Below are 27,741 nucleotides of genomic sequence, written 5' to 3'. Positions count from 1 at the left end.
GCTATGATAAATACTGATATCATTCCAATGAAGTGATGATGGCATCATATGACAATTCTAAAGCAACTTAGAAAATAATTTAATCTAATTAAATAAAAATAATTACTATTTACTATATAAAATAATTTGTCTTAAGCCTAAGTAAATTATAAATGAGTAACAATATGCCTTTACCCTTCAAGAGATGAAATTCTAGTGATTAATACAAATATGCAAATATATCACAAAGTAGAATATTAATACCAACTTGAGAGATAGGAACAAAAGTAGTATAGCAGCCAGAAGGTTAGAGGATTATATTAGACAGATGGGTTCATGGAATGCATTATAATAATGGTTTTTTTTAAAAGATTTTATTTATTTATTTGAGAGAGAGAGAGCACGAGAGGGAAGAGGGTCAGAGGGAGAAGCAGGCTCCTCGCTGAGCAGGAAGCCCGATGTGGGACTCGATCCCGGGATCCAGGATTATGACCTGAGCCGAAGGCAGTGACTTAACCAACTGAGCCACCCAGCCGCCCTATGATAATGGTTTTTATTTTTATTTTTTTTTGATAATGGTTTTTAAAACTAATTTTGAAGAATAGAGGGAAAGAATGTAAAATTTCATAGGACTTCATGTAATATTCTATGTATAATAAGAGTTATGAGGGAAAAATACCCATGAACAGAAATATATTTTAGCATGATTTAGAAATGGTCATATTGCTAATTAGTTGCCTAAGACAGGTATGAACCCTCAGTTTACAAATTGAATTTTCCTAATGGAAATATGTATATTTTAAGATCCATTATGAATTACATATCCACATTTCAAAAATTCTATCGAGGTTAAATTATTATAACATTTAATTGAGTATAACAATTGGAAAAATATCAGAATCACTTTAAATGTTCTACAGTTAGATCACACCGAGATAATTCTGTGAAACTAAGTAACCTTACAAGCTTAAGAGGAAAAGAGGGTATTTAGCCAATGTTAACAGCTTTTTAGTGTGAGCTAATATTAACAGATTTTATGAAATTTTTAATAGGAATTGAGTTTTTTCTATTACTATATTAGGATGTCTTAAACTGAAAGCAGGCAAAAATCCAGTGTCCATTGGTAAACTAACCACTACTTAAGTTTTATGATGTCATATCACAAGAAGTCTGTAGGTAGTAGTTTCTGGTTTGGTTGATTTTATTGTCTCTTTGATCTAATCAATGACTTAAATATCTGCCTTATCTTCAAGCACCCTTCATAGTAGAAAGATGACTATGGCACCTCAAGACATCACATTCTCTTGACAACATACAGAGGCATTTTATTGCTTTATAAGGGCATCCTTTCCCAGAAGCCTCCAGAAAATTTTACCCTATATAAATTGCCCCAAAATGCTCATGTCTTATCATGATTGGCTTACAGTACTTATGATTCACTCCCAAAAGTTAGGCCTGGGGTGTCGCAGAAGTGATTAAGTATAAAATAAAATCAGGATTCATTTAGGAAGAAGGAAGAGGGCATGGCTCTTGGGGAGGGAACCAACAATTCCTGCAATATAGTCTTATTTTTTCTGCCTTCTTAAAAATTATTCTAAAGAGCAGGCAATATAAAGTATAAATATTGCATAACGTAAATTAAATATAAATTTTTATTTTGAAGAAATGCGCATCATACATGTAAAAGAGATGCAGTCACCTCTCCCAGGAAAAATGACACTTCACAGGAGTGCGAGGCGTGCTCTAGCCCAGGCAGTCATAGCAGAGTGCTTGAGCAATCCTTACAAGCTGTTATTTGCATGTCAGTTTTCTTATGTATTAAAATGGGAATGAAGAAATACTGCCAACTTTTAGAGAGATTATAAAGATTACATGTGATTGTATATGTGAAGAGTTTAGAAATGTGCCAAGTCCTAGAGAAATGTTTTTTTGGTTTTTTGGTCTTTTGTTTTATGTGGCCATTGTGCCAGCCTTAAAGAAATAAAAATGTCTTTCCTGGTTGGGAATAATGTAACCTATAAACACCAACGAAGTTGTTTGGCATTTCTGTCCATGGGCACAGAATGCCCACTTTTAAACCCTTTGATTTGTAGTAAAGGATTTTGATAAGATGTCAATTTGTTTACTCCCCCCCTGCCCCCATACAAACAGAATGAGCATCCCTTTAAACAGCTGTGATGTTGCCAGTTTGGAACAATCTGTGGTCAAATTAATACAGAAATGCAGAAGTTTATGTAGAGAGAGGAAAAGATGAGGGAACATAAAAATAACCATCTTCTCATTAAAGTAAAACTACAGAACTTTTCTCACAACCCCACCAATGACAGACAGGTATTGAGATACATGAAGAAAGAAAAATGTTTAATATAGAAGGTGTGGAAAATGAGCTATTGATGTTTAGGTGTATTTTAAAATAGCATTTAGTACCGTATTAAGGTTTGGTAGATTTATCTATTGGAATGGTGAAAAGTCTCTCTGAGAAGCTGATATATCGGCAGAGACCTGAGTATGAGAAAAATAAGCCATTTATATATAAAGGGGAGAATATTTCAAATGGAACAACAAATGCAAAGATGAGTTTAAGACCATGTCACCCTCCAGTCCCCTCTGTCCTTTCTGTGCAGGTATACCTAGCATATTAACCAACCCCTTTCTTGATTTCTACAACTACTCAAACCATTCATTAAAAACCTTTATTTACTTAAAATCTGAAATACTAGTTGAATGCTGAGTGAATAAACTATGAGTATCTGCTATAAAGATTCATCTCTTATAAACGCTGGATGAGCTCTAGTATATCAAACTGGCACAATCATCATTGAGCAACATGCTAACTGAAGATGATTGACCTGGATAACATTTATATCTCCATCCTTTGTAAAGAAAGGCAAATGTAATAGCTGCTTCCTAATTATGAGGGATTCTCCCCTCATGTTTTTCACTGACCTTAAATGAAAAGAGATCACATGGAGAGAGAAACCAGGTGTATTTTTTTTTTAAAAGATTTTATTTATTTATTTGACAGAGAGAGAGAGCGTACAAACAGGGGGAGTGGCAGGCAGAGGCAGAAGGAGAAGCAGGCTCCCCACAGAGCAGGGGAGCCCGATGCGGGACTCGATCCCAGGACCCCGGGATCACAACCCGAGCTGAAAGCAGTCGCTTAACCAACTGAGCCACCCAGGCGCCCACCAGGTGAATTTTTAATACAACTTCAGTGCAGGGATAAACCTTAGGCAAACAAGAAGTTAATGAAGCGGATCCCATCCTCTATCCAAATTAAAATAGCAACGGTTTTTTAATTCAAATAATCTTTGAAAAATCTTTCAAATTTTGAAAGCCCCTGTCAGGGAGAAAAATACTACAGTAGTAAACACAGATATATTTCTGTAATTGCAAACAACTTTTTCCCAGTCCTGCACTAGTGCTTTTTATCATTTGATTTGACAGGATACCACGTATACAAATTTGAAATAAAGCAAAAGAAAAATAAATTATAGAAGTTTATCATTTCTTCTGTTAGTGTTTATGCTATGCATAAAATTTTTATATACCTCAAATTGATAGTCAATTCCAGTTCATGTTTTTAGATTGATCAAATATATTTTATGAAATGTTTATTACATAACATATTCTCCAAATTTTCTCACAGCATTTGTCATGTATTCGTGCCATATACAAAAGAAAAACAAGCACTATAAGTTCTTGTTTACAGAACAGAATAATAGTATGCAAAGGAATAGACCAGTTCATATATATTGTTGGTCATACATTTTTAAAATATTTAACAAAAAAAATCACTTGCTTATAACTATATGCAAAACTCGAAATTAGAAGAGATATTTCAAGACCGCTTTCAGGTTTCATGATTCACTAGGAAGATTCACAGGACTCAACAATGTCTTTTTCATGACTATGATTTATTACAATGAAAGAATGCAAAACAATATCAGGAATGGAAAAAGCACATGGGTCAAAGTACAGGAGAAACCAGATGCAAAGTTCCAAGAGTCCACTCCGAATGGAATCACAAAGGATAGAGTTAATCCAGCAACTAGTTGTGACAACGTAGCTGAAGTGTTGTCTATCAGGAAGCTCATTAGAGACTCATTGCTTAAGGTTTCTGTTGGGTTGCTGGTCATATAGGCATTCTCTGTCTTGGCATGCCTAAAAGTCCACACTCTGGGAAGGAAGGCAGATGTTCAGCATAAACCACATTGTTTGTGAAATGGTTAAGGCACAGTGAGCCACTCTTATCAGTTAGGGAATGGTGGAAACACTTCTGAAACTCCAAGTTCCCAGGTGCCAGCCAAGAGCCAGCCTTGCAAGCAGGCCTTTCTGAGGATGGAAGCCTCATACCTGATATGTTAATTCTTTTCTGCACAGTAGTGAAAAGTACAAGTTTTATAATCAGATGACCCTGGGCTCCTATCCACATTCTACCACTTATATTGTTGTGACCTTGAACAAGTTATCAACACTTTGCATGTCTCAGTTTTATCAACCGTTACATTGCTATAATTATCAGGTTGCCATGAAAATCATATGCAATAATGCATGCACAGTTCTTAGCACACTGCCTGCAGAGAGTAATAACTCAATAAATTAATGAATAATAATAGAATAATAACACTATATATGGCAACTACCATCCCAGAGCTTAGAATAGGATGTAGGAACAAGACTCAAACAAATGAAAGAGGATTAAGTGTTGTGGGGGGTGTGTGTGTGTGTGACCAACTATAAGTGCAACAGGAGTTCTAAGAATGGGCAAACACTCCCTATAATGTATAAGAATGCACATAAGCTTCTTTAACAGAATAAGTGTTATTGGAGCCACAGCCATTAAAAGACAGAAATAGCTTTCAGAAAACAAAGAAGAAGCTGAAGTGTGGGTGACAACATTGTGATCCTTCCCCTGCTCTCTGACAAAGTCCTCCTTTACAGCTTCACAGCTAGCGTGAAAGTGACTATTAAACTGGACACTAAAAATTCTGAGATTTTTGCAAAGCTCAGTAGAAGAAATCAGTAGGTAGATCATTCTGGTTTAGATATAGTCTGATACTTCCGTGAACGTTTTTGGAAATAAGACAATGTTATTCTTGCACATCATTTTTTTTTAACTGCTCGACAAACAAATAGAACGAAGTATTTGGATGAACAGTAGACCTTTGCTCTATTTGGACATGGGCTCAGATGTAACTCTCAGCAGGTAGAGAATTTTGTTTTTTGACTTAACTAATGATTAAACATCATGATTCCTTGAAAAACATATGCTGAGTAAAAGCTTCCATCCTGATTGAATTAATAGATAAAAGAATAAATGACCTCAGAATATAATTAGGCCTAAGATTCATCAACAAGGGACACCTGTGAGGCTAGCTCATGTTTAACAAAAATCACATGTGATGAGAATTTCTTTTCTTGAAACTCCATCTTTCTTGTTAATACAATAAATCAAGCTGCTTGTAGGTTGGAGAGAGAGAGGTGTTGAATAGCATTGTGTTATATATCTAGTGTTAGATGCCTCCTCAAGCTAATGTTAAGCATTTAAAGATTCTTTACAAAATAACTATATTTTGTTCTGTATCATAATTTCAGTTAGACCTACAACTATTACAAACTAGAAATATTCTATATGACATTTTATAAGCATTTATAAATGCTTATACTCCTTACCAGGAGCTTTGATTATTTCTAAACAAATCAACTTCAAAAGTATATCTTTTTTTACTAGAAAAAAGATTATAGATGAGTTATGTAAATACATGCCTTATAGATTATCTTATAGATCGTCACTTAAAGTGTATTATTTAAAGTAAAATCATTTGTTAAAATTAGAACTCTCATTGCATCTTGACTGATACCACAGTAGAAATTATCAGTCTCTTAAAAAAAAAAAATCAACACCTCTAAATGTTTTCTTTAGTGGCCACTCTTAATCACGGTCATGGAAAAAAAAGCCTTGATGTGGTTATTCTGAACTATAGATATAATTATTTGCCACACATTGCAAATTAAGTTGTGATTCATCACCTGTGTTCAAATTTAAATTTATACCATTTAGGCAAACGCATTTATAAAATTTAGTAATTAGTACATTTGTGAGTTATCCAGGCATCACATAGAAAATGGTATTTATAATGTCAATGGTACTGAGAAAATTTAGTCCAAGTAATTGATAAATTCTGATAGTCTAGTATTTTCAAAGCATCCATCACAGTTCTTAAAATAACATATTTTCTCCCTCTGTATTATAATGGGTTGATGATTATAGTTGTGTTTTTATTATTTTATACTTGGCGTGTATCAACTGGTTTTATACTAGAAGCTCAAGAAATAGTGCATTGAACTGATTTGAGTTAAATTGAATTGAAGTAAAGTGAACTGGTTAAATAATTCTAAGAAAAGGAACCCACACCTAAGTTCAATAATTAACCAAGGCTAATCAATTCATTTCTCACAAAGGCCATTTGAATTTAGCTATGTGCTTTTTAATGAAAATGCTAATTTCCTAAATCATATGAGTTTATACCATATTAGGACAGAAATCTATTCTTTTCACATTATCTTGTACAATTTTCATTGATTTTTCACCCCCAACTCTGTTGTTTTTATAGAGCTGTCTTTCATATGGCCCTTTTTAGTTTTTTTGTGGGGGGTATTAAATGCAAAAGTGGTATTCTATTTTTGAGTTCTTTTTGTCAAATTATGTCTTTTTACCAGTATGTTTTCCCTAAAAAGATATTGTGGAGTAATATTAGGCCATGAAGTTTTTATTTCAAACTTATATTTAAGGAATAAAAATAATAACTATAGTTGTGTGAAAGAATAAAGCTGTATTGACAAATGAATCTCAATGTATTTTAAATACTATCCATGTAGAAATTCTCAAATGCAGTACAATTGCACTTAGCAAATTTTTAAGTTATAGTATTAACTAAAAATCATTTAATTTTTTTCTAGGCTAAATATTGGACTGAGAATTCTGACCTAATGTAATATTTTTTCCTTCAAAGCAATGGCCCTTGTTTTAGATGAAATATAATTTTAAGTTAAGGAGGAAGTGTCAAATTAAACTATTTACATATTGACAGGTCTCATAAAATAGTATGGACTTTCACTGAATCTAAGATGACCTCAGTTGTTAAGTTGCACCATTATTTTATGATGCACCACTAAAAAACAAAAATGCTGTGATTAAAATAAAACACAACACTTTATTAATATTTAGAACTTTTATTTTATAACTACCAAAAGAGCTTTTTTAGACATAGTTAAACAGATGATTTTAATCATTTTAATCACTCTTGCATATTTTATATGTACACACACACACACACACACACACACACATACATTGGGAAATGTACATTAAATAAAATGAGTAAAGCATTCCTAAAACCTCTTCTCATTCAGTATCTGGCTCTCCTAAATTAGTTTTTGAGTCCGAGTTCTCAGTGTTCGTGTTTCACACATAAGGCTGTTCTGTTTGCCCGTGATACAGCATATCTTAATAGAGAGATCCACCATTTTTTTCTCTGGTAATTTCATCTAAGCTGCTCTACCCATTCAGTAAGTTTTGATGCTGGTACTTTCTTGACATTATCAGAATGTGTTAACAGAAGATTTTTTAGACAATAATCAGGATTCATATTCATATTCCTTCTTCAAATGGCCCTTAAATGGTTTGATTGAGGTATGAGGAATTGCCATTGTCCAACCAAGCGACAGAAATAACAACCAAATTCAAGCAAGCATAAGCAGTGATCACTACATTGCTATCTATGACTATCACCTGATGAACAGGGGTTGTTAAGAGACCTCAAGTGTGAGACATCTTTATTTCTAACATAATAAGATATGAAAATGTTGGTATCTTAGAATCAAGGAAATATGGTATTAAAAATCATACTGTGGTATAATGAAAAAAACAATTTAAGCTCTAATTAAGAGGATCTATGTGTGTATGTGCACATATATTGTTCTAGGAAATAAAATTATTACACAGACAAGTCATTTTTATAATCTCTAGATTGTTACATAAATTTGCTTGCATTTATTAAATATTTGGCTAGTATAGCTATGTCCTTTTGAAAACCTTCCCATCAAAAGTTGAATGATTATGGTCATAAACTATATGTTAAACACTTCTAATTTATGATTTTATGTGCTGTCATATATATGGTTAAAGATAACCAATCAAAGTGATTAGGAAGTATTGAAAAGTCTTCATTATATTCTATGTGAACTAATATTTTTCTTTGGTCATTAAAATGTGCTTTCAAAATTAACAACTGTTAAAAATAAGTAAATGACCCAGCAACTGAACATTTTTTAATTTCCTCTCTATCTCAGGTCCCATAAGTAGTGTTCTGGTGAATAAATATGGTAGCCGACCAGTGGTGATGGTAGGAGGTTTATTATGCTGTTTGGGAATGGTCACAGCCTCTTTTAGTACCAACGTAATAGAGCTTTACCTCACGATGGGATTCATTTGTGGTAAGTCAAGTTTTGTTTTCTGCTTATTCTCTTCTTAACACTTCCATTGTTTGCAAAGCTCTGTAAGAAGCATAAACAACAGAACAATTCGTATTGTTTTCTTTGAGTTTACTTTTTATATCAGATGCTATCTTAAAGTATTTTCATCTAGTACACTGAAATACTAGCTTGGAATAGCCAATCAAACTTATTTCAAGAAATGGAAAAAACAAGTTATCAGATACATTAGGTGCTGTGATATCAATGTCAAAAAGAAAACAGTTTTGATGTAGTTTTACCATTTCACCCTTTATTCATCAGCCAGTTAAGATGATATTATGGACACAGACTTCCTGGCATATAAATAGCTTCATTTTTTTTAAAGTTATTTTTATTACTTATTACTTTTTAGAGTATCTGACTTATCATTCATTATAGGTTAAAAATGATACCAGTGATATTTTCTGCATGCATTGATTTAGCTCTAACAGAATTCTTTTTGTCTGTGTTCTGGTTAGTGGTAGGGCTCTGTATTGGCGTCCCTTCTTTTCCTTACAAAAGATTCTAATTGTTTAAAAGCTCTGTAAGGCACATATGCCACTAAACACATGGTTTTAAATGTCATACTGTCATTCTGTTACAGTTGTTCCTCATACGTAATGTCTGTTGACTCAAACCTACCTAAATAGGTACATTTGGAAAACACTGTTTTTATTAATGTCAACAATAAACTGCATTAAACAAATCTACACTCAAAATTTTAAGAAAAATTAGATTTTAATATATAAACTGAATCATTTCCTTACGCTCACAGAAAAACGGTAAATATATTCTCTTTTGAAAGTAATTTTACATCAATCTAACCTTGAACTTTGTATCATTTGATGAAAAAAAATAAGATGTATTAAAGCCTAGAGTAATAATGATGTTAAAATCTTTCTCTTTACAACCTTTCCATGACTGTCTTCCTTTTTGATGTGGTAAAATACCATTTGACATTCTGAATGAGAATCTTGTATCTAGGAATTTTCATAGTGCAGAGAATGTCCTTTCTTTGTGCAGAAATACTATATATTTGACCATAGAAGTCAGGTGGGCCCACAATTAAATGCATTATGGAAAAGATGATTTTGTTATTACTGTACCACAAATTTCAACAGCATTATATGTTATTCTAACTTCAATTCCTGAGTCTTGAAGGCTTTGGTGCTTCTAGAGTCAACCATTAAATATACCATGAGAGATTTATCTTAAGGCATTATCAGCCAGTACTTTTTGGTAGACAGTCTAATTTTTAAACCTAATTTAGCACATATTAGCTGGTCATGTGTAAATTAGCCTCCTTATATCTCAGTTCTTTGTCTTTAAAATGGGGAAAATGATAAGCTCTTTACTTTGGGAATCATTGGAATGATTCATGTAAAAAATGAATACATAGTACTTCACAGAGTACCCAGAATTTTGTTACTTTTAAATAAATACTAGCATATAATTATCATCATATGTCATTATATAACATTTTACAGTTCTAGAACTTACTTGACTTTGGCAAAACCCTCTTTTGTTGTTGTTGAGGGGATTAGAACTCAGGAAGTCTAAGTGTTATGTCCAACGCTGTACATAGGTAAATAGTCGAGGCAAATTCAGATCTTTGGATTTCAAATCTCATGTTCATTTTACCCTGTCAGAATAAGAAATAGATGGCCACCGTCTCCTAAGGAGAAATTGGATTAACACCCGAAGGCAAAATTCTAGGTGACCGAATGGGGCTAGGGGTTAGGGGAGGGTGGCATTAGGTAAAGAAATTTGACCTTCAAAACAAAATTCCTGGGTTTTAATTTGGATTCTTCCATTTACAAGCCACTGAGCATAGGCTGACAGTTTTCTTATTTATAAATTACACTTATTCTGCATGTCTCACAGGTGTGGGCTGTGATAGTATGAGAGAGCATACTACCGTGTTACTCTCCAAAGCATGTTCTTGGTTCCTTTGTGTCAGCTTTTAGGGACCCTCCTACTCATAGAAAATATTAGTATCAAAGGTTTGCAATAAGTATTTGTACTGAGAACTGAGTTGTCCCTGAGTCTAAATACTTAACCACTTGGCAGTACTGTCTCAATTTACATAAATTGGTAAATGCAGACTTCTTACTTCTATAACCCCTAAACTAATACAGAATAATGCCTAGGCTAAAGGGGAAAGAGAGGTACCTTATCTAAATCAATTTTATGTGCTTTATAAGCAAACTTAATCATTACTATTGCTAAATAATACTTTGGCAAGCTATAAGAAATAATTCATCTCTCAAAAGTGATACTCAGCACTGCCAAGGGATTCCCTTGGAATCAGTAGGAATAGTAGGAACCTTTGAATCATATAAAGAATGAGTTTTAATCTCTGAAATAAAATGTTTAAAGCAAAAGTTTTATTTTTTAGTCAACACACATGTGCATCTATATTCATGAACTATGGAATGTGAAAGATGTAGAGCCTGACATTAATGGCATTAATTTATTACTCGTTTATTATTTGCACAGTTCTGAAAGAAATATCTCTGGAGAGACCTAAGATTTTCATAAACAGCAACGTTTTTAATCTGTTCACTCTGTTCCACTCTTAAAAACAGTGTTCCCATTTAAATGCACTCTTGCCCACAAAGGAGGAATCTATTCTATATATGCGTATATAAATATAATGCATGTAAATATGTTTATGTAAATAGAGAGGATTAATTTATCTGTGGTATTAAGTGATTATAACTAAGAACTAATAATTTCATCCAGTTCTGTGATTATGGAAACATCAGTAGATGTTCTTGATTTCATTTTTCTGCTTTCACATGAAAGGAATATGAAACTGTCATACATATCAAGTGTCCAGTTGTGAGAACCTCTGTTTATGCACAATTCCATGATATTTAAAATTATCAAAAATTATTACCTGCTTTTGCCACTTTTAGTTCTGCCTTCCCCACTTGAATGTACATTTTAAGGAGTAATTCCTTTTGTGAGTGACATAATGTGTTTGTGTTTTTGTTCCCTTTGTTCTGTTCTTTTTAGGTTTAGGTCTAGCCTTCAACCTGCAACCAGCCCTAACGATCATTGGCAAATACTTCTATAAGAAACGACCCATGGCTAATGGCCTTGCCATGGCGGGAAGTCCTGTTTTCTTAAGCACATTGGCTCCTTTCAATCAGTACCTTTTTAATACTTTCGGCTGGAAAGGAAGCTTCTTGATTTTGGGAGGTATCCTGCTGAATGCCTGTGTGGCTGGGTCCCTCATGAGACCTGTTGAACCCAAACAAGTTACCAATACGTCTAAAAATAAGATTGGCATAAGAGTGGATGATTCAGGTGTGAAGAAAAGCCATAAGAAGAAATCAGCATGGGAGAAAGTCAATACGTATTTAGATTTCTCCCTTTTTAAGCATAGGGGATTTCTGATATATTTATCTGGAAATGTCATTATGTTTCTAGGGTTTTTTGCCCCCATTATATTCTTGGCTCCATATGCTAAGGACAAAGGAATTGATGAATATTCTGCAGCTTTCTTGCTGTCTATTATGGCTTTTGTTGATATGTTTGCTAGACCTGCTGGAGGACTCATTGCAAACTCCAAACTTATCCGCCCCCGAATCCAGTACTTCTTCAGTTTTGCAGTCATGTTCAATGGAGTGTGCCATCTCTTGTGCCCACTGGCAGAGGACTACACAAGCCTGGTGTTATATGCTATATTTTTTGGTCTTGGATTTGGGAGTGTTAGCAGTGTCCTCTTTGAAACTCTCATGGACCTGGTTGGCCCTCAAAGGTTTTCCAGCGCTGTAGGACTTGTCACAGTGGTGGAGTGTTGCCCCGTTCTTCTTGGTCCTCCTCTTGCTGGTAAGAATAATTCTCATCCAGAAAAGCAAAAAGCATAAATGAATATCAACTAGCCAGGACATTCTTTGTAGTGTATGTTGTGGCTTGTAATAATAAATACTAATAGCCTGAAAGACTGTGGGTGTGTTAATTTTAGGTTTTATTATGTATGTATTTTTAAATTTCATAAATAGTTGATTTTAGACCTAAATTTCCTTCAGAGCCAGGACCTATGAACTTAAGAAATTAAGCTAGACTGATAATTAGTAACATAATTTTCAGGTTTTTACCCATATCCATTGTTTTATGCTTCTAAAAAATGTGTCATAATAATAAAATTCCACTTTTTCTTCATTTTATCATTGATGAACAAATTTCTCTTCTGCTTATATTAAAATGAGTCAAAAGTTTAAAATAATGCTACTAAAGGTCAGGATCTATTTTTTTTATTGGAGTACATTGGTTATATTAATATGTTGCATGCCTAAGGATAACATACTTTTATAATATTGCCGACAGAAATATATGTATATATTTATACCCATATATATGTACATATATACCCATATATATGTATATGAAATTCAGTAAGGAAAAGAAACTCATTTTGAACAGATATATTCCACATTTCCAAATTATAATGATTACCTATAGATTTTAAGATCTGAAATATTTTCAATGATGCCTATGAAAGTATCTGTGCTAAATTACAGTAAGGAGACTACGACACATGTATAAGTGCATTTTTCAAGTTAAGACTTTGTTCAGTCTTAGACTTTAATGTTATAAATATCAAAAACGTTATGCGGGCCAGTCTTTTCCTAAACTTAGGTATTCACTTAGGCTCTTGGCCTGACCCCTAGTGGTTACAGTAACTGCCAGGCTAAACGTAAATTTCTCCAGTTTTTAAACTGTTTCCCTACATGACATCAAGGTATCACTTTTTAAAATTGCAGTATAGTTAACAGAGAGTGTTACATTCATTTTAGGTGTACAATATGGTGATTCAGCAATTCCATACATCAAGAAATCACTTTGAATTGGGAAAATTTGTATTTAATTTGTTGATCTTTAGGTATCATTGACATTTGCCTTGCTTTTTCACTTGGTCAGGAATGGCATAGTTATTGAATTTTTCTATCTACCAGGGCTGTCCTTGTTTATCTAGCACAGATGTTTTGGGTGGTGTATCTTTTAATATTGGATATGCTATGGCACCAAAACAATTTTCAAGAAGAACGAAAGCCAATCAGTCTTATTTATCAGCTAATTGATTTTGTTGCATAAGACAACTACAACTGACCTATCTTTTCCTACAGAATGAGTTTTACCAAATGTGTTTTAGAAGCCGATTCATTAGCAGCAAAATTTTTAGTATCAACAGAGAAAATTGTATTTCACCAGTGATGGTGGGATTAGAAAAAAAATTAAGTCAGGTCAACAGACATAGTGGGCAGGCTCTAAGGATGAAAATGAAGGAATCTGATTTGACTATTCCTACCTGTGCTGAGAACCTGTATTAATAAAATTTATATAGGTTTCAGTGCTCTTGAGTGCTTCTTGTGTTAATATTGCCAAACCATTGCACCAGTAGTGGCAAAGGCAGGAATCAGTTTGGGGCTCCTTGTTGAAGCTCTCAGGCTGTAGCCATAATAAGTCCATTTTTTTTTTCATCCTGTTTCTGTCTCCTGCTATCCCTGATCCTCCTTGACTTTTGGACTGGCTTCTTCTCTGTAGCATCTGATCACTGATAGAATGGTGTCCGGCACATGGTAGGCACTCGGTAAATGAGTACCATTGTAGTTACTTCTCACACCGTTGCTGGGGCTGCTACTCTTGTTAGCAGAGCAGTGGAAGATACGGTACCATTTTTAGTTTTATTTTTTTCAGTTCACACTTTCACTGCTGCACTCACAAGAGCTGAAGCTTTAGTTCTGGAAATCATACCTGGCTTCTTGATGATGCTAAAAAATTCCCCAGACATTTAGAAAGTATGTTGATATGGCAGCCCAAAGTGATAGTAACTCTGATGGGGCCATAGACCTAATGTTTATGTATTTAGTGGTGTAACAATCATTGTATGAATAAAAATATTTGACTAAAGCTAGAATAGAAATTTAAATTATGCATTTTTGTTATGTGTGTGTATATGGCACACTCAAATAAGCCTATTCCACCATTTAACTGATTAAAACAGAGAACTTTGTTCAAATAGGCAGTTTCACAAGTAGCTGAATTTAATACTGAGCCACTAACTAGATTCTAGCCAGAATGAATGAGATTCTGATTAAAGAAACAGGCCTATGTCAGAATCACCTCAAATATGCATATAATAAATAATATGGATTTGCATACACCATCATTGTTAAAAATTAGGTGCCTGCATAAGCAAGAGGCAAAATTAAGTATAAACTGAAATATTTTTAAAAGTGAATGAACCAGAGTACCTGGCTGGCTCAGTTGGTTGACCGTCCAACTCTTGGTTTTGGCTCAGATCATGATCTCAGGGTTGTGAGACCAAGCCCCACATTGGGCTCCACGCTGGGCGTAGAGCCTGTTTAAGATTCCCTCTCTCCCTCTCCCTCTGCCCATCCCCCCACCAGGGCTCACTCTCACTCACTCACTCTCTAAAAAAAAGGGGGGGTCAATAAATCTTCAGGTTATATGATATCAGGCTAGTTTTTAAATGTCTAAATAATCAAATGTAATAAATACTTTCTTCCTGATTAGTGTGGCCTTAATAATTTAGATATGGATAAACTAAAAAATTGTGATTAGCCCAAAAAGTTATGATATGACTCTTAACCAAGAGGTATGGTGAAGCTCTTTTGAAGAATAGTTAAGAATCTGAGATTCAGTGAAATGGGGGAAATCGGAGGGGGAGATGAACCATGAGAGACGATGGACTCTGAGAAACAAACGGAGGGTTCTAGAGGGGAGGGGGGTGGGGGGATGGGTTCGCCTGGTGATGGGTATTAAAGAGGGCACGTTCTGCGTGGAGCACTAGGTGTTATGCACAAACAATGAATCATGGAACACTACATCAAAAACTAATGATGTAATTATGGTGATTAACATAACATAATAATAATAAATAAAAAAAGAATCTGAGAATCAGGGGCGCCTGGGTGGCTCAGTCATTAAGTGTCTGCCTTCGGGTCAGGTCATGATCCCCGGGTCCTGGGATCGGGCCCCACATTGGGCTCCCTGCTCCACGGGAAGCCTGCTTCTCCCTCTCCTATTCCCCCTGCTTGTGTTCCCTCTCTCGCCATGTCTCTCTCTGTTAAGTAAATAAAATCTTTAAAAAAAAAGAAAAGAAAAGAATCTGTGATTCAGATAGACCTTGGTTAGATTCCAGATTCTGCCATTCACTGGCTATGTAACTATGATCAAATTACTTCATAGTGATTTTGTAAGGATTAAATAAGATATTACCTCATTTAATAGTGTTTAGCCTAAGGGCACCTGGGTAGCTCAGTTGGTTAAGCCTCAGCCTTCAGCTCAGGTCAGGATCCCAGGGTCCTAGGATTGAGCCCCATATTGAGTTTCCTACTCAGCAGGGAGTCTGCTTCTCCCTCTCCCTCTGCCCCTTTCTCCTACTCATGCTTTCTCTCTTGCTCTCTCTCTCAAATAAATAAATTAAAAATCTTTAAAAAAAAGTGTTTAGCCTAGTGATAGGCATAGAAAAAGCATTGAGTAAATAAGCCTTTGGGTCTTTCCTAAAAAATGTAATTTTTTTCCTTTTTATTGAAAAGAAGCATGGAAAGGATGAAGCAGTCTCAATGTATAAAAGTTAATAAATATATCTGTTTATATACACATAGATACAAAAAACATGCTTCACACATACATGTATTTATGAATATACACACAAACAGGTACATACCTATTTTGTCTTGGTTGTACATTTTTATTGAGGGGAATAATCTTTAATAAATTTAATATACTGGTAATATAATGCTGTGTATGCATATATGCCTTTTTTATGCATACAGAGAATTCATAATCTAGAATATTTCTTGTTAAAAACTCATTCAATATTAACTTAAATAAGAAATGGGTACATACTTTGTAGAAGAATTTATTGGAAAATGTTATCATTTTAGGGCTGTTTTATTATGCTGTCTTAAAAGATGTTCTCTGTCTCTTAGGGAAATTGGTGGATCAAACTGGACAGTATAAATACATGTATATAGCCTGTGGGGCTATTGTGTTCCTATCAAGTGTGTGGCTGCTGATCGGCAACGCTATAAACTACAGATTGCTTGCAAAGGAAAAGGAGGAGGAAGAAAGGAAGAAGAAACTTCATACACCTGAGTCCAGAGAGTCTGAACCCTTGAACAAATCTAACCATCATGATGTTAACATCAAAAGTACAAGAACAGAGAATAATTCCTCAGAAAGAGAAACTAATATTTAACAAGAATCACATCTCTGATTTCAGTGTTTATGACTTTCTTAGGAGTATGTTTTTTTCAAAATATTGGGGAAGTTTTTACTTGAAATGAGGAGGCATAACGAAGGATGGAGATGAGATTTTCCTCAATGGCAAATTTTTATAAGTTTGTTTTTTAACACTTGTTTGGATAGTCCAGTTTTGAGATTATGCCTATAAAGAATCCATGCAATGGGTTTATTTCCATACATGACTCTGGTTGTCATGGTTAAAATAATTTTAAAGTCTTCCAGTGACTTCCAGTCTTGGTTATAGAGATCTGAATCCCAAACCACTGGTTTAAGTAGTTAGAAGGCGTTATGTTTAATCCTATAAGAATACCCTGTCCAAATATCATTTTTTAGTGTTAAGTAGAATTGAAGGAAAATGAATTTTCTTGGTGTGCACATGCACACACACACACACCTATATGTACACATGTGCACAGAGTCCCAGTGAACAAAAGACAAGTAAGTTCAAAAAGAATATCACTTTTTTTAACTTTAAAAATAAATCCATAGAGAATGAAGAAATGTGTTATATCTGCATACTACTTTACAATGTGAATTTTAAAGATAAGAACATGGGTGAAAATGAGAATGATCTTAATTTAAAAATGCAACTAACTGCGTAAAAAAAATGCATGTATAAAATAAATTTGAAAAAAAAAAAACCCTCCATTTTAAACCATTATTTCTGAGCACTATTAGATTTGATTAATCCATGCACGTGATTTCTTTGAGGACGGTCATTAGTACCTGGTGCTAGAGAATAGAACCCTCAAATAATTTTCAGAATTCTTACTTAATATGTAAATCAAATTAAAAGCCTGACTCCTCACAATGAGCTACGTTCATTGATTTTATAAGGATTTTCGTTACTGATCCAGAAAGTAATAACCAGGGATTTATTTTAATCAGAACTCAGTCTAGACTCACTGTCATACTGAGACTTCAAAATGGAATTTACTGGAATCGTGGTTGACAGGCTGACAAATAAGCTGAATTCTAATTTTTCCCAACATATAACAGTGATCAGAAGATTACTGTTATGAGTGATCTGAGTAAAGCTGACTAAGAGGGAGAGGTGCTTATACTGAGCCCTCTCAGTTCTGTCATTTCTTGCCCCTCCCTAAAATGCAAAAGCAAAACTCAGAAATCCAAACAGGCCTTTCCCCCAGCCGCTGAAATGCCTCACGCTGTGGGGAATGGCAGCACCTCAATCCCACCCCCTCCTGGTGAGACTTCCTCCTGCCTGGGAACATAACAGGGAGACTGGAGACTGTTAGGAAAGGTTTCTAGAACTGGAGACTGCACGTTAATTCTGTATACACACTTGGGAAGGGTAGGCATAGTTAATCACACGATAGCAAGAGGCCTGCAACATTGCTGGCCAGTTTAATTTAGCAGTTTCTCATTTTCATAACGATGTTAAAACATCTGAGAATCTGAATCAGCTTTGAATATTCAGGCATATGATAGTTACTGTGCACTCAGAACTATAAATACCATTTAGAGTAATACAGTACTTTTAAACAAGAAAGAATCTGTGCCTTATGGCTAAAGTTGTAAGTATTTACATCAGTAAATCTGAAGTTTAAATTAAGAGTATGATTAATGAAAAACATTTAGTCCTTGATTATTGAAGTGATGTTACTCTTAAGATGTCAAAAGGAATTTGCTGTTCATTTTTTTTTAATAGCAGTGGAGGCAGATGCTGTCTTATTTCCTATAAGATTGCACCTGGACACCAAGCTTTTGTAATAGTTAACATTAAAGATTTGATTTGTAAAATTTATGCACTGGTTAAGCATGTGGCTCATATTTAGGAAGCTATAAGAAGTCCCATATTTCATTTAGCATTCATTTTGTTTGCAGATGAAGAGGAATTTGTATTTTTTAAGTATGAAATAAAGCAACTTGTGCCAATACCATAGGTAATATATTAGGCAAAATGTGGCAGTGTATGGCTGTTTTAATTTAGTTTTGCCCAGTCTTGAGTCTTGAATGAGCTACTTTCATATTATTAGTCCTTTTGTATTCAGCTCTGACTCATAAGAAATGCAACATCATAAATTGTGTAGCAGCTCTCCAATCTTAAACATTTCCAAAAACGTCTTCAATTCTCTGAGGGTACATATTTAAATTAATATACATATCAGATCCCAGGGGGAAATAAACAGCAAAGTAATGATAGTGGGGTTTTGGGCCCACGGCTTTAGTTCTTCTTGTCACCTGCTGGTAGAGACAAGCTGGTGGGTGCATTCCAGTGCCTTCCTCCATGGAAGGAGGTTTATTTACTTACTAATGAGGTTTTTGTCAGTTCAAAACCAATTCGTATTTGTTCTGTTGGTTTTTGGTCATCTTCATTAACTTGTTAGAAATTTCTAACACTGTATATTAGAATGTTAAAAAAAAAGGGAAGTAAAATTGCACATTCAAAGCACATGATATGTATATAGCCATGCCTCGCAACAGCTCTACCCAAAGTTACACATATGCACACATTGTAATTCCTATATTAAATGTTGAAAATTAATTTAGAACACACTTGAAACAGTGACAGAGACTCACATAAAGGATTGAGAATCATTCCAGGGTAAAATAATCTTCTAGTCATTCACACTCTCCACTCCCTTGAACTTGTGAGAATATTTGTTGCTTTAAGAGAATCTTTCAAAGAACGAGAAGAGAATATCAGCTCAGAACATTCACATAGTCTAGAGGAAGCGGTATAGTTGGCCTCTGTGTCTGCAGTGATCAGTGATGTCATGAAGCAAAATCAGAGTACACCATTAAAATTCTTTTAGTCCATTCCCCCACTGGGGAATGGTAAAGAAGGGAGGTTATCAACCAGGGCACTAAAATAATTCATGATCACTGGCTACTTTAAGTATTTTTCTACTTGTGAAACTAGCAGCTCCTATTTTTCACAATTTAACCTTAAATATGCCTTCACTAATTTAAGAATACAATATTGGGTATAGACTTGTCCTGACCTATCCCTACCCTCTTTCCCAATGCTTTTTTTGGGAGGGTCCAGTCAACACACATTTAAGAGGCACTGGGTCAGGCTCTAGTGTACTTCACATTGGAAGACATGACGTTTTCTCAGTATAAATTCACATGAGTTTCACTTCTTTAATATCAAGTTCCAACTGTCTTATCTCATGCCCCACCCCTGGACACTAGAAAATAAGTAAAATAAGTTTGACATATTTGAGTGTGCACTTTAAAAATCTCGATTATTTTTATTCCTCCCTTTCTGCCTGCACATGACAATTGAGGATACTGAAAAAAGATGTATGATGTAAATGTAAGTTTTTATATTGATATTATAAATGTGGAGAAATCCTTAATCAGTTAATTGAAAATTATTTTCCATCTAAAGTACCTTTTTTTAAAAAAAAAGCCCTCTCATATGTATAATGTTACACACTTGTAATAAAACAAAATTAAAAATCATGATCATTAGGCTCCATTTAATAGAACTAATATTTTGCCTACATAATACCTTTTAATATTCAAACCAAATTGTAAGTAGAGGTTATTGACCTGACATAACAGATGAGAGAAACAAAACAAAATCAGACACACAAAATTCAGCTAATTATCCTAAGTGAAAGTAGTAAGTGACAGAACCAGAACCAAAACTCAGATTTATCTAAAAGCAGAAAGAGCCCCTGGGGTGTTCACTAGCATGCTGCCTTCAATAGAATCTATAGAAGCAAAGGTAGATAAAATATAGATACAAAAAATTTACAGTAAACCAATTAGGTTTAACTGCAATTTGTATTCTGATTTATTTAGCGTTCATTAGAGACTTTGCTATAAACCGAATATATAATTTCAAGTTGCCTGCTTTTCTAGCCAATGCATATTATCCCAAATAGTGGTAATGATTGTATAATAGCCATAATTGTTTTAATATGACTTTCTGCACAAAAATAATGACATATTTTTATGACTCGGATAATATATTTTCCCTGAGGTTGGATTTAGAAGAAAAATGTTATTTTCTTTATGAATAAGTAATTCCCATATTGGTTGCTACTTATTATGACTCAAAAAGTACTTCATACAAAACATTAGATTCAGAATTACAGGTATTCCCATTTATAGGATCATCCAAGCTACCAAAGAAACTTAAAAATTTATAAGATATAAATGATTTGGTTCATCTATACAGTATATATTTATTTTCATCATTTAATGCAACTACCCCTACATTCTAAATCATTTTTCAGGCTTCCTTGAACATCTGTAACTGCCGTTGTCCTCTCTGTCCACTTGTCTATAGACAGAACAAGTGTCCTTGCTTTTGCCCTTTCCCTCTATGACTTTTGACTTCCATAGAAAAGTGTTCTCCTTAACATTATTTTAGATGGTGTACTTCTAGTGTCTTACATCTTTCACAAAGTCACACGTGCTGCATCTAGTCTTATTTAGTTGTGATTTGAAGGAATGGCTGTCTTCTGGAATCAACAGTATGTACTCTTGGCCATGATCTCTCAACTTCACAAGTGAAGGAACTCCTGTGCTGGAGGCTTGAGGTATCCTGGATAAGGAAGGTGCTCATAATCTAGAAGACATTTTGTTAATATGTCTTCCTTGTGCATGATAAATATATAAATGATTATGATTTTTAGGAATCTAGAAAAATCAATCTTCTTGTCCTTGGTACTAACTATCCTGGATGTTTCTAGTGTTCTTAAAGGGCCTCACGACTTTGAGAAACAAAGCTTACCAGGACAGCACAGCTCCATTACATATCCTATATGCTCTTTCAATGCAACGAGATCCTGGATACATCTTACCAAGTAGATTTCTTGGTAACACAACACTTCATAGTACCAAGCAGCATCAAAATTATTAGATATAAATTGGAATTAGAATCTTTATTCAACTCACTTTGTTTTTTAGGCTTTGATTTTTGCACATCCATGTGCATCCACTTAAAAGCTGAGAGGCTCAATTATCAGTAATTATAATGCTTGTATAATCAAAATTCAGAAATTATCTTTGTTGATAATTAAAACACGAACAATTTGCTGAGCATCACATCATTTTTTGGTAGTTCTTATTTTCTCTTCCTTGCTATCAGTTATTTGTACACTAATTTTTAACTCCTACAAGATCCTGCATCTGGTTTATGTTAGTCTTGCCCCACACTGCCTTTTCTTCGCTTTATTTCACTTTGAACAGTCATGAAAGCATTGTTATAGTACTGAGAATCATACTTTTAGGTCTCTGTGTTAAGAGAAAAGGTAATATTGCAACAGAATTTTTGGTGTTACAGAGCATATGGAAATTTTTTAGACTGAATTATTTCTCCCATCCCAATCCTGAGCTACCTTACCTTCTCACCTTTTTTTCTCATACTTATTTTTTTTTAATTATTTTCTTTTCATTGTTTTCACAATGTCTAGGCCAGGTTCTTAAGCATTTTTCATCAATTCTGGGCATTTTTAATACAGATTCTTGTTTCTTTGGCGGGTGTTAGTTATGCTTCCCCTGTGTGCATGATTGTCATGTTTTTCAGTCTCCTTATGGTACTTGTTAATAGTGGTGTAACATTCAGGAGTATTTCAGTAGGTGATTACTCTTTCAGCAATATTTTTTTCTTCATATAGCAAAACAAGCTTTTTTTGTGTTAAAATTCAAATATGGCAAAATAAGCTAAAGAAGCTCTGTATGAAAAACACTGCTACTCAATATTCTATCAAGGCATATGTTGGTATAAAAGTTCTGTTCAGATGAACAACAGATCGGAATTCTTTATGGATTTCAGGGTGAATTTTGAAACATATTCCTCTAAGCTTTATTCTGGGTTGGTTGGTATTTTACTGTCATTTCGATCTAAATAAGTTTTTGAAGTTAGACCTAGTTTATATAGCTTGTTCATTAGAGTAGAGTACAAATTTTGGATATACTATTTAAAGGACTTTATTTTTCTACCACATGCTTTCTATTTGTATCTAAAGTATGAAGATTTCTGGTTTAGTGAGAAAAGACATGTGAACTAAAGTGTTTATTTTGGGGGTGCCTGGGTGGTTCAGTTGGTTGTCTGACTCTTCGTTTCAGCTCAGGTCATGATCTCTGGGTCGTGAGATTGAGCCCCGAGTTGGGCTCCATGTTCAGCGGGGGAGTCTGCTTGAGTTCTCTCTCCCTCTCCTCTCAGCCCTCCCCCTGCTCGTGCTTTCTCTCTCTCTCTCTCAAATAAATAAATCTTTTGAGTGTTTATTTTCTAAGCATTAGATGTAATTGTTTTTTGATTTATATTTGTATTTTGTTTTGATATATTTATGTATCAAAATTATATTTAATTCATTTCATCTTCTCAACCCTCTAAATTAGGTTTGTTAGAATTGCACACTTTTTAACAGAATAAGACTAAACAGGTTAAGGGCTTTGCCTTAACATTTATCTATCTTTTGAGGTAATTAGGGTAGGAAGTATGACCAAGTCTTTTGACTCCTGACCCACCTTTTTTCCCCCATTGAACTGCATACGCCATCCTATTTTAATGGTAATCTTTATAGAATTGAATACATATTCTACCTGGAAACATTTACTCTAACCTTGCATGATTAAATCCTTTATTTCCAAATGAGTGTATTTACTCCTGAGTCATATTTAGCAAAATCATGTTGTAAATTTATTTTGAAGGGTATTTAATGATCCCCACAGTAGATATTCTGAGTAAACTGAACCATAATAATTCGGTGGGATGATTGATTTTGTACAATATAATCGTCTGTTATAGCAATATCTAAGTCATTAAAATTACTTGCCAATATTGTTTATAGAATTGTGTCGATCAACATTCCACTTAATTACTCCCTTCTTTATGTTCCTACTTTTTAGTTTGAACGCTCATTCACTTGGTTCCTAAAAATTTAATTCCAGAAGCACAGAACACGTGATGCAAGTTTGGTAAATTATTAAATGATGCAAGAAATTATCATCCTTGTATAACTTTGAGGAGAATGTTCCAACAATATTTCTTGATCCAAGAATCTGAGGATGAGTTAATAAAATTATTAGGGTAAGACCTATCTCAAAAAATTCTTGCTTTATTAGATGGTCATTCTATGTAGTTAACATAAAACCTGACCACAAGGTGTCTGGCAATTCTATATAGTTTCTTTTATCTTTGTAATACCATCTTCCTCTGTCCCCATCTTATCTAGATAGATATTTTTTTCAGGTTTTCTGTTTTGATTCTATTTCAGAAAAAAAAAATCACTTTTAAATAAAGATGCCTAGTGAAGGGGAGAGAATGGTTGCTATTAGGAATTTGCTCTGTAAAAGTGTAAAAATCTGTACTCGGTATTTGTTTGCTTAATTCATCAGGATATTACCCTAAGAACATACTTTAATAAAAGTTTTGATAAACTGATGTGTACACAGTAAAATCTTTCATGAACAGGGCCTATGATTCACTTGTAGTTAGTGAAGTTTTGGTTAGATTCAGCCAAACTGACATCCATATATACTCAGTTTGTCTTGTCTTTTTGACTGGGCAAGCCTCAGTAGCATCAGTGAGTACGTCAGTCAATAGAAGGCCCCTTTTGGTAATATGATAAAATGAGATCACAAAATTACTTAGATATGAGTCAGGTATAGAAATTACCTATGTTGAAGATGGGACAGTAAGAGGTATTTGCTAAAAATTTACATTTGATTTGAAGCTTCTTATTTAAAAGCACTTCCCTTGAATATTTTAAACTACTATATTGATTAGTGTTCCCTAGAATGAATTATTCCCTATTTCTGAGGAATTTCTGAAAATATTTACTACTTATATGCTTCATCAAATATTCTTTGTTATCCCATTGGTTACGTTTGGGCAAATATTAAAAGTAAGATTATTGGGATAAAGTTATACATAACGACATGTTGCTAAGAAGACAGATATAAGACATTGCTTGGCAATGGCCAACCTAGCTAACTTTTGCCAATATTTTTTAAGGGTTAATCTGTAGAATTATTTTTTTTAATATAAGTTGTATCTTGGCTGTATTTTTATGACTTTTTAAGTGAAAAAATGTAGTTGATTTGTTTGTTCTCCAGGCACTTTAAGGACCACTGAACAAATGATCCTACTGTCACCTGGTCTATCAAACTATGATAGGGAAATGAAGAGAAAGGGTAGATTTTCTTGACACCTAAGATGATCCAGTCAGTTATTTTTACATGACCTAAATCATGGCTGTACATATTTCATTTTTCAAAAAATCAACATGGTATGAAATAATTTAAATGCCAGTAAAAGTTTTAAAATATAAGATAGAATGCACTTCTTTTTGCCTTCTTACAGATGAATGTACTTAAAGTGATTGTGATTTGATCTTGGAATATATATTTATTTCTATAATTTTTGCATATACAGTAGTTCTGAACTTGGCAAATAAAACATGGGGAAAATTTAACAAAATGAAAGAACTAGGATTTTCATACAAATACATATTTTGTTTTTAAACAATGTAGATTTATTTAAATCAGGAATACATTGTGGTGTTATTATTTTAAATGTATATTCAGTTCAATATGTTCCTACTTCATTTTTTTCCTACTTCATTTTTAAGCAGACTTGTGACTACTGAATCATTTACCACTCAATTTTCATTTGTACTGTCTCTGTTAATTGTAGTTTGTTTCTCTGCACAACTAATTTGAAACCAAATGTTGAATTCCTTTATGGGAATACATATTTTGCGTGCAGTTTTGAATATTACTTTCAATATTCATCTCTATCTTACTGGAATGTGAGCTCCTCGTGGACAAGGATGTTATCTTTGTTATAGCATCAGCTTTAATGCCTGGCAAAAGTGCCATGCACAGAAAAACTCCTTTATTGAAATAAATGGGTGGATCTAGATTATTAAATTAATACTACAGTATCCTATGATGCAAGCTGAATGGATATTAGAGGAATTCTCTTAGCTAATTTTCAAAGTAAGATACAGAAAACAAATACCTGTAGCATTTTTGTTATCTAAAAATTGATACTCTATTTTGAAGATTTCATTTTTATTCCATCAGTAAACATTCTATGCAAGTTCTGAAATATGCAGCAGTTAAACTTCATGGTACATATTAACTAGTTTTATTTACAAAATCAGAAATGCTCTCTTAGGCTTCCTAGAAATAAATGTTGACAATCATTTTATTGACCAAAGGTGCTACTTATTTTCTAATATTTATATTCATCATAAGCTTTCTTGTCTACTAAGCTTCAGTTCTTCTTTTTTTGGGTGTGGGATGGGGAGGAGCAGACAAAACAAAAATATCTTTTTGTCTGAATTATGCAATTTAGCATTGTATATATTCCTTTGTGCTCTATTCTTATTGTATTTTAATTATTTCTTATTGCTCACTTACTTTTATTGCAGGCCTATGCTGTTTCTTGGAAAGTACATGCATATATATTTATATATATGCAAGAAAAACCTGTATTGCACATTAAATTAAAAAATAAAATTAAAATGACAAATGTTCATGCTAAATTTCGAAATGAATCTGCAGTTTTTTCTTAGGACCATTAAATGCTGTGCTACACTATGCTAATCAAAACAGTTTCCAACATCAGCTCAAATATTAGAGTACTACTTTTTTCAGAATACACATAATTGATTAATGTCATTGGAAGTCAAACACAGCCAAAATACAAATCATTCTTAAGGGCTGAAATGAATGTCTACTGTTTGTTAGCTTTTCATGAATGTACAGAAGAAACACACTCAGTTTAAAAAGAGACCATTACCTGCACCACAGAAGTGCCCTCAAACCACTTCCAGCCTATTTTCCCTCCTTTAACTTTTTTTAAGTAGACTTTATTTTTTTAAAGCAGTTTCAAGTTCAAGCAAAGAAAGCACAGAGATTTCTCATATACGTCCCGACCCACACATGCATAGTCTTCCCCATTATCAACATCCCCCATCAGAGTTTTACCTCAGCTACAACTGATTTCTGTAAAAATACAAAGTATTTTTAAATTTATCGTGACGTTTCTTCTTTGACCCATGTGTTACTTAGAAGTATGATGATTAATCCCCACGTGTTGGGGATTTAAAAGGTTCTCTTTCTGTTAATTGATTTCTAGTTTAACACCATTGTGGTCTGAAAACAGACATTGCCTCCTTTCTATTATTTTAAGTATATTAAGGTCTGTTTTATGGCCCAGAATGTGGTCTGTGTTGGTAAATATTTCATGTAAACTTGATAAGAAAGTGTATCCTGCTGTTGTTGGATGAAGTAGCCTATAGGTGTCAATTATAGTCGGTTGCTTGATAGTGTTGTTGTGTTTAGCTGTTTCCTTACTGATTTTTTGCCAGCTAGATCCAGCATTTGTCCATTTTTGATAGAGGATTGAAGGTTGCCAGCTATAACAGTGGGTTCATCAATTTCTCCTTGCGGTTCTTCAGTTTTGACCTCACATATTTTGATGCTTTGTTGTTAAGGACATACACATTAAGGATCATTGTGGAGAACTGATTCCTTTATCATTATATAATACCCTTCTTTATCCCTGATAACTTTCTTTGCTGTAAATAAAGTATGTGCTGTCTGAAATTATATAGCTACTCCTACTTTCTTTTGATTAGTGTTAGCAAAGTATATTTTTCTCCATCCATGCACTTTTAATCTATATGTGCCTTCATATTTCAAATGAGTTTCTTATAGGCAACATATAGGTGGATCTTATTTTTTGTTCTACTCTGATTATCTCCTTTTTAACTAGTGCATTTAGACCAGTGGCATTTAACACGATAACTGAATAGATGGAGTAAAGTCTATCATATTTGTTACTATTTTCTATGTGTTGCCCTTGTACTTTGTTCCTTCCACTCTTTTTCTGCCTTTTGTGGCTTTAATTGAGCATTTTATATAATTCCATTTTCTCTCCTTTCTTAGCATATTGGTTATATTTCCTTTTTTTCCTTTCTTTGTTAGTGGTTTGCCTAATGATTGCAATATACATTTACA

At 33.8% G+C, this 27,741-nt stretch overlaps 1 protein-coding gene across 11 annotated transcripts in view; it reads left to right on the top strand.

Annotated features, from left to right (window-relative positions):
* Window positions 1-17,443, top strand: part of SLC16A7 (solute carrier family 16 member 7) — a 175,242-nt gene extending 157,799 nt beyond the window's left edge. For all 11 annotated transcript variants that reach the window (XM_027591774.2, XM_027591785.2, XM_027591780.2 and 8 more), the window contains 3 exons: window positions 8,335-8,478; window positions 11,518-12,336; window positions 16,467-17,443. In XM_027591774.2, the coding sequence (XP_027447575.1) occupies window positions 8,335-8,478; window positions 11,518-12,336; window positions 16,467-16,735 (1,232 nt within the window). In that variant the 3' untranslated portion in view covers window positions 16,736-17,443. The remainder of the gene's footprint in view (window positions 1-8,334; window positions 8,479-11,517; window positions 12,337-16,466) is intronic.
* The last annotated feature ends 10,298 nt before the right edge of the window (window positions 17,444-27,741 follow it).

Source organism: Zalophus californianus, chromosome 9, assembly GCF_009762305.2.
Source record: "Zalophus californianus isolate mZalCal1 chromosome 9, mZalCal1.pri.v2, whole genome shotgun sequence".
NCBI classification, from domain to species: Eukaryota; Metazoa; Chordata; class Mammalia; order Carnivora; family Otariidae; genus Zalophus; species Zalophus californianus.
This window is presented reverse-complemented; position numbering and strand designations above follow the sequence as displayed.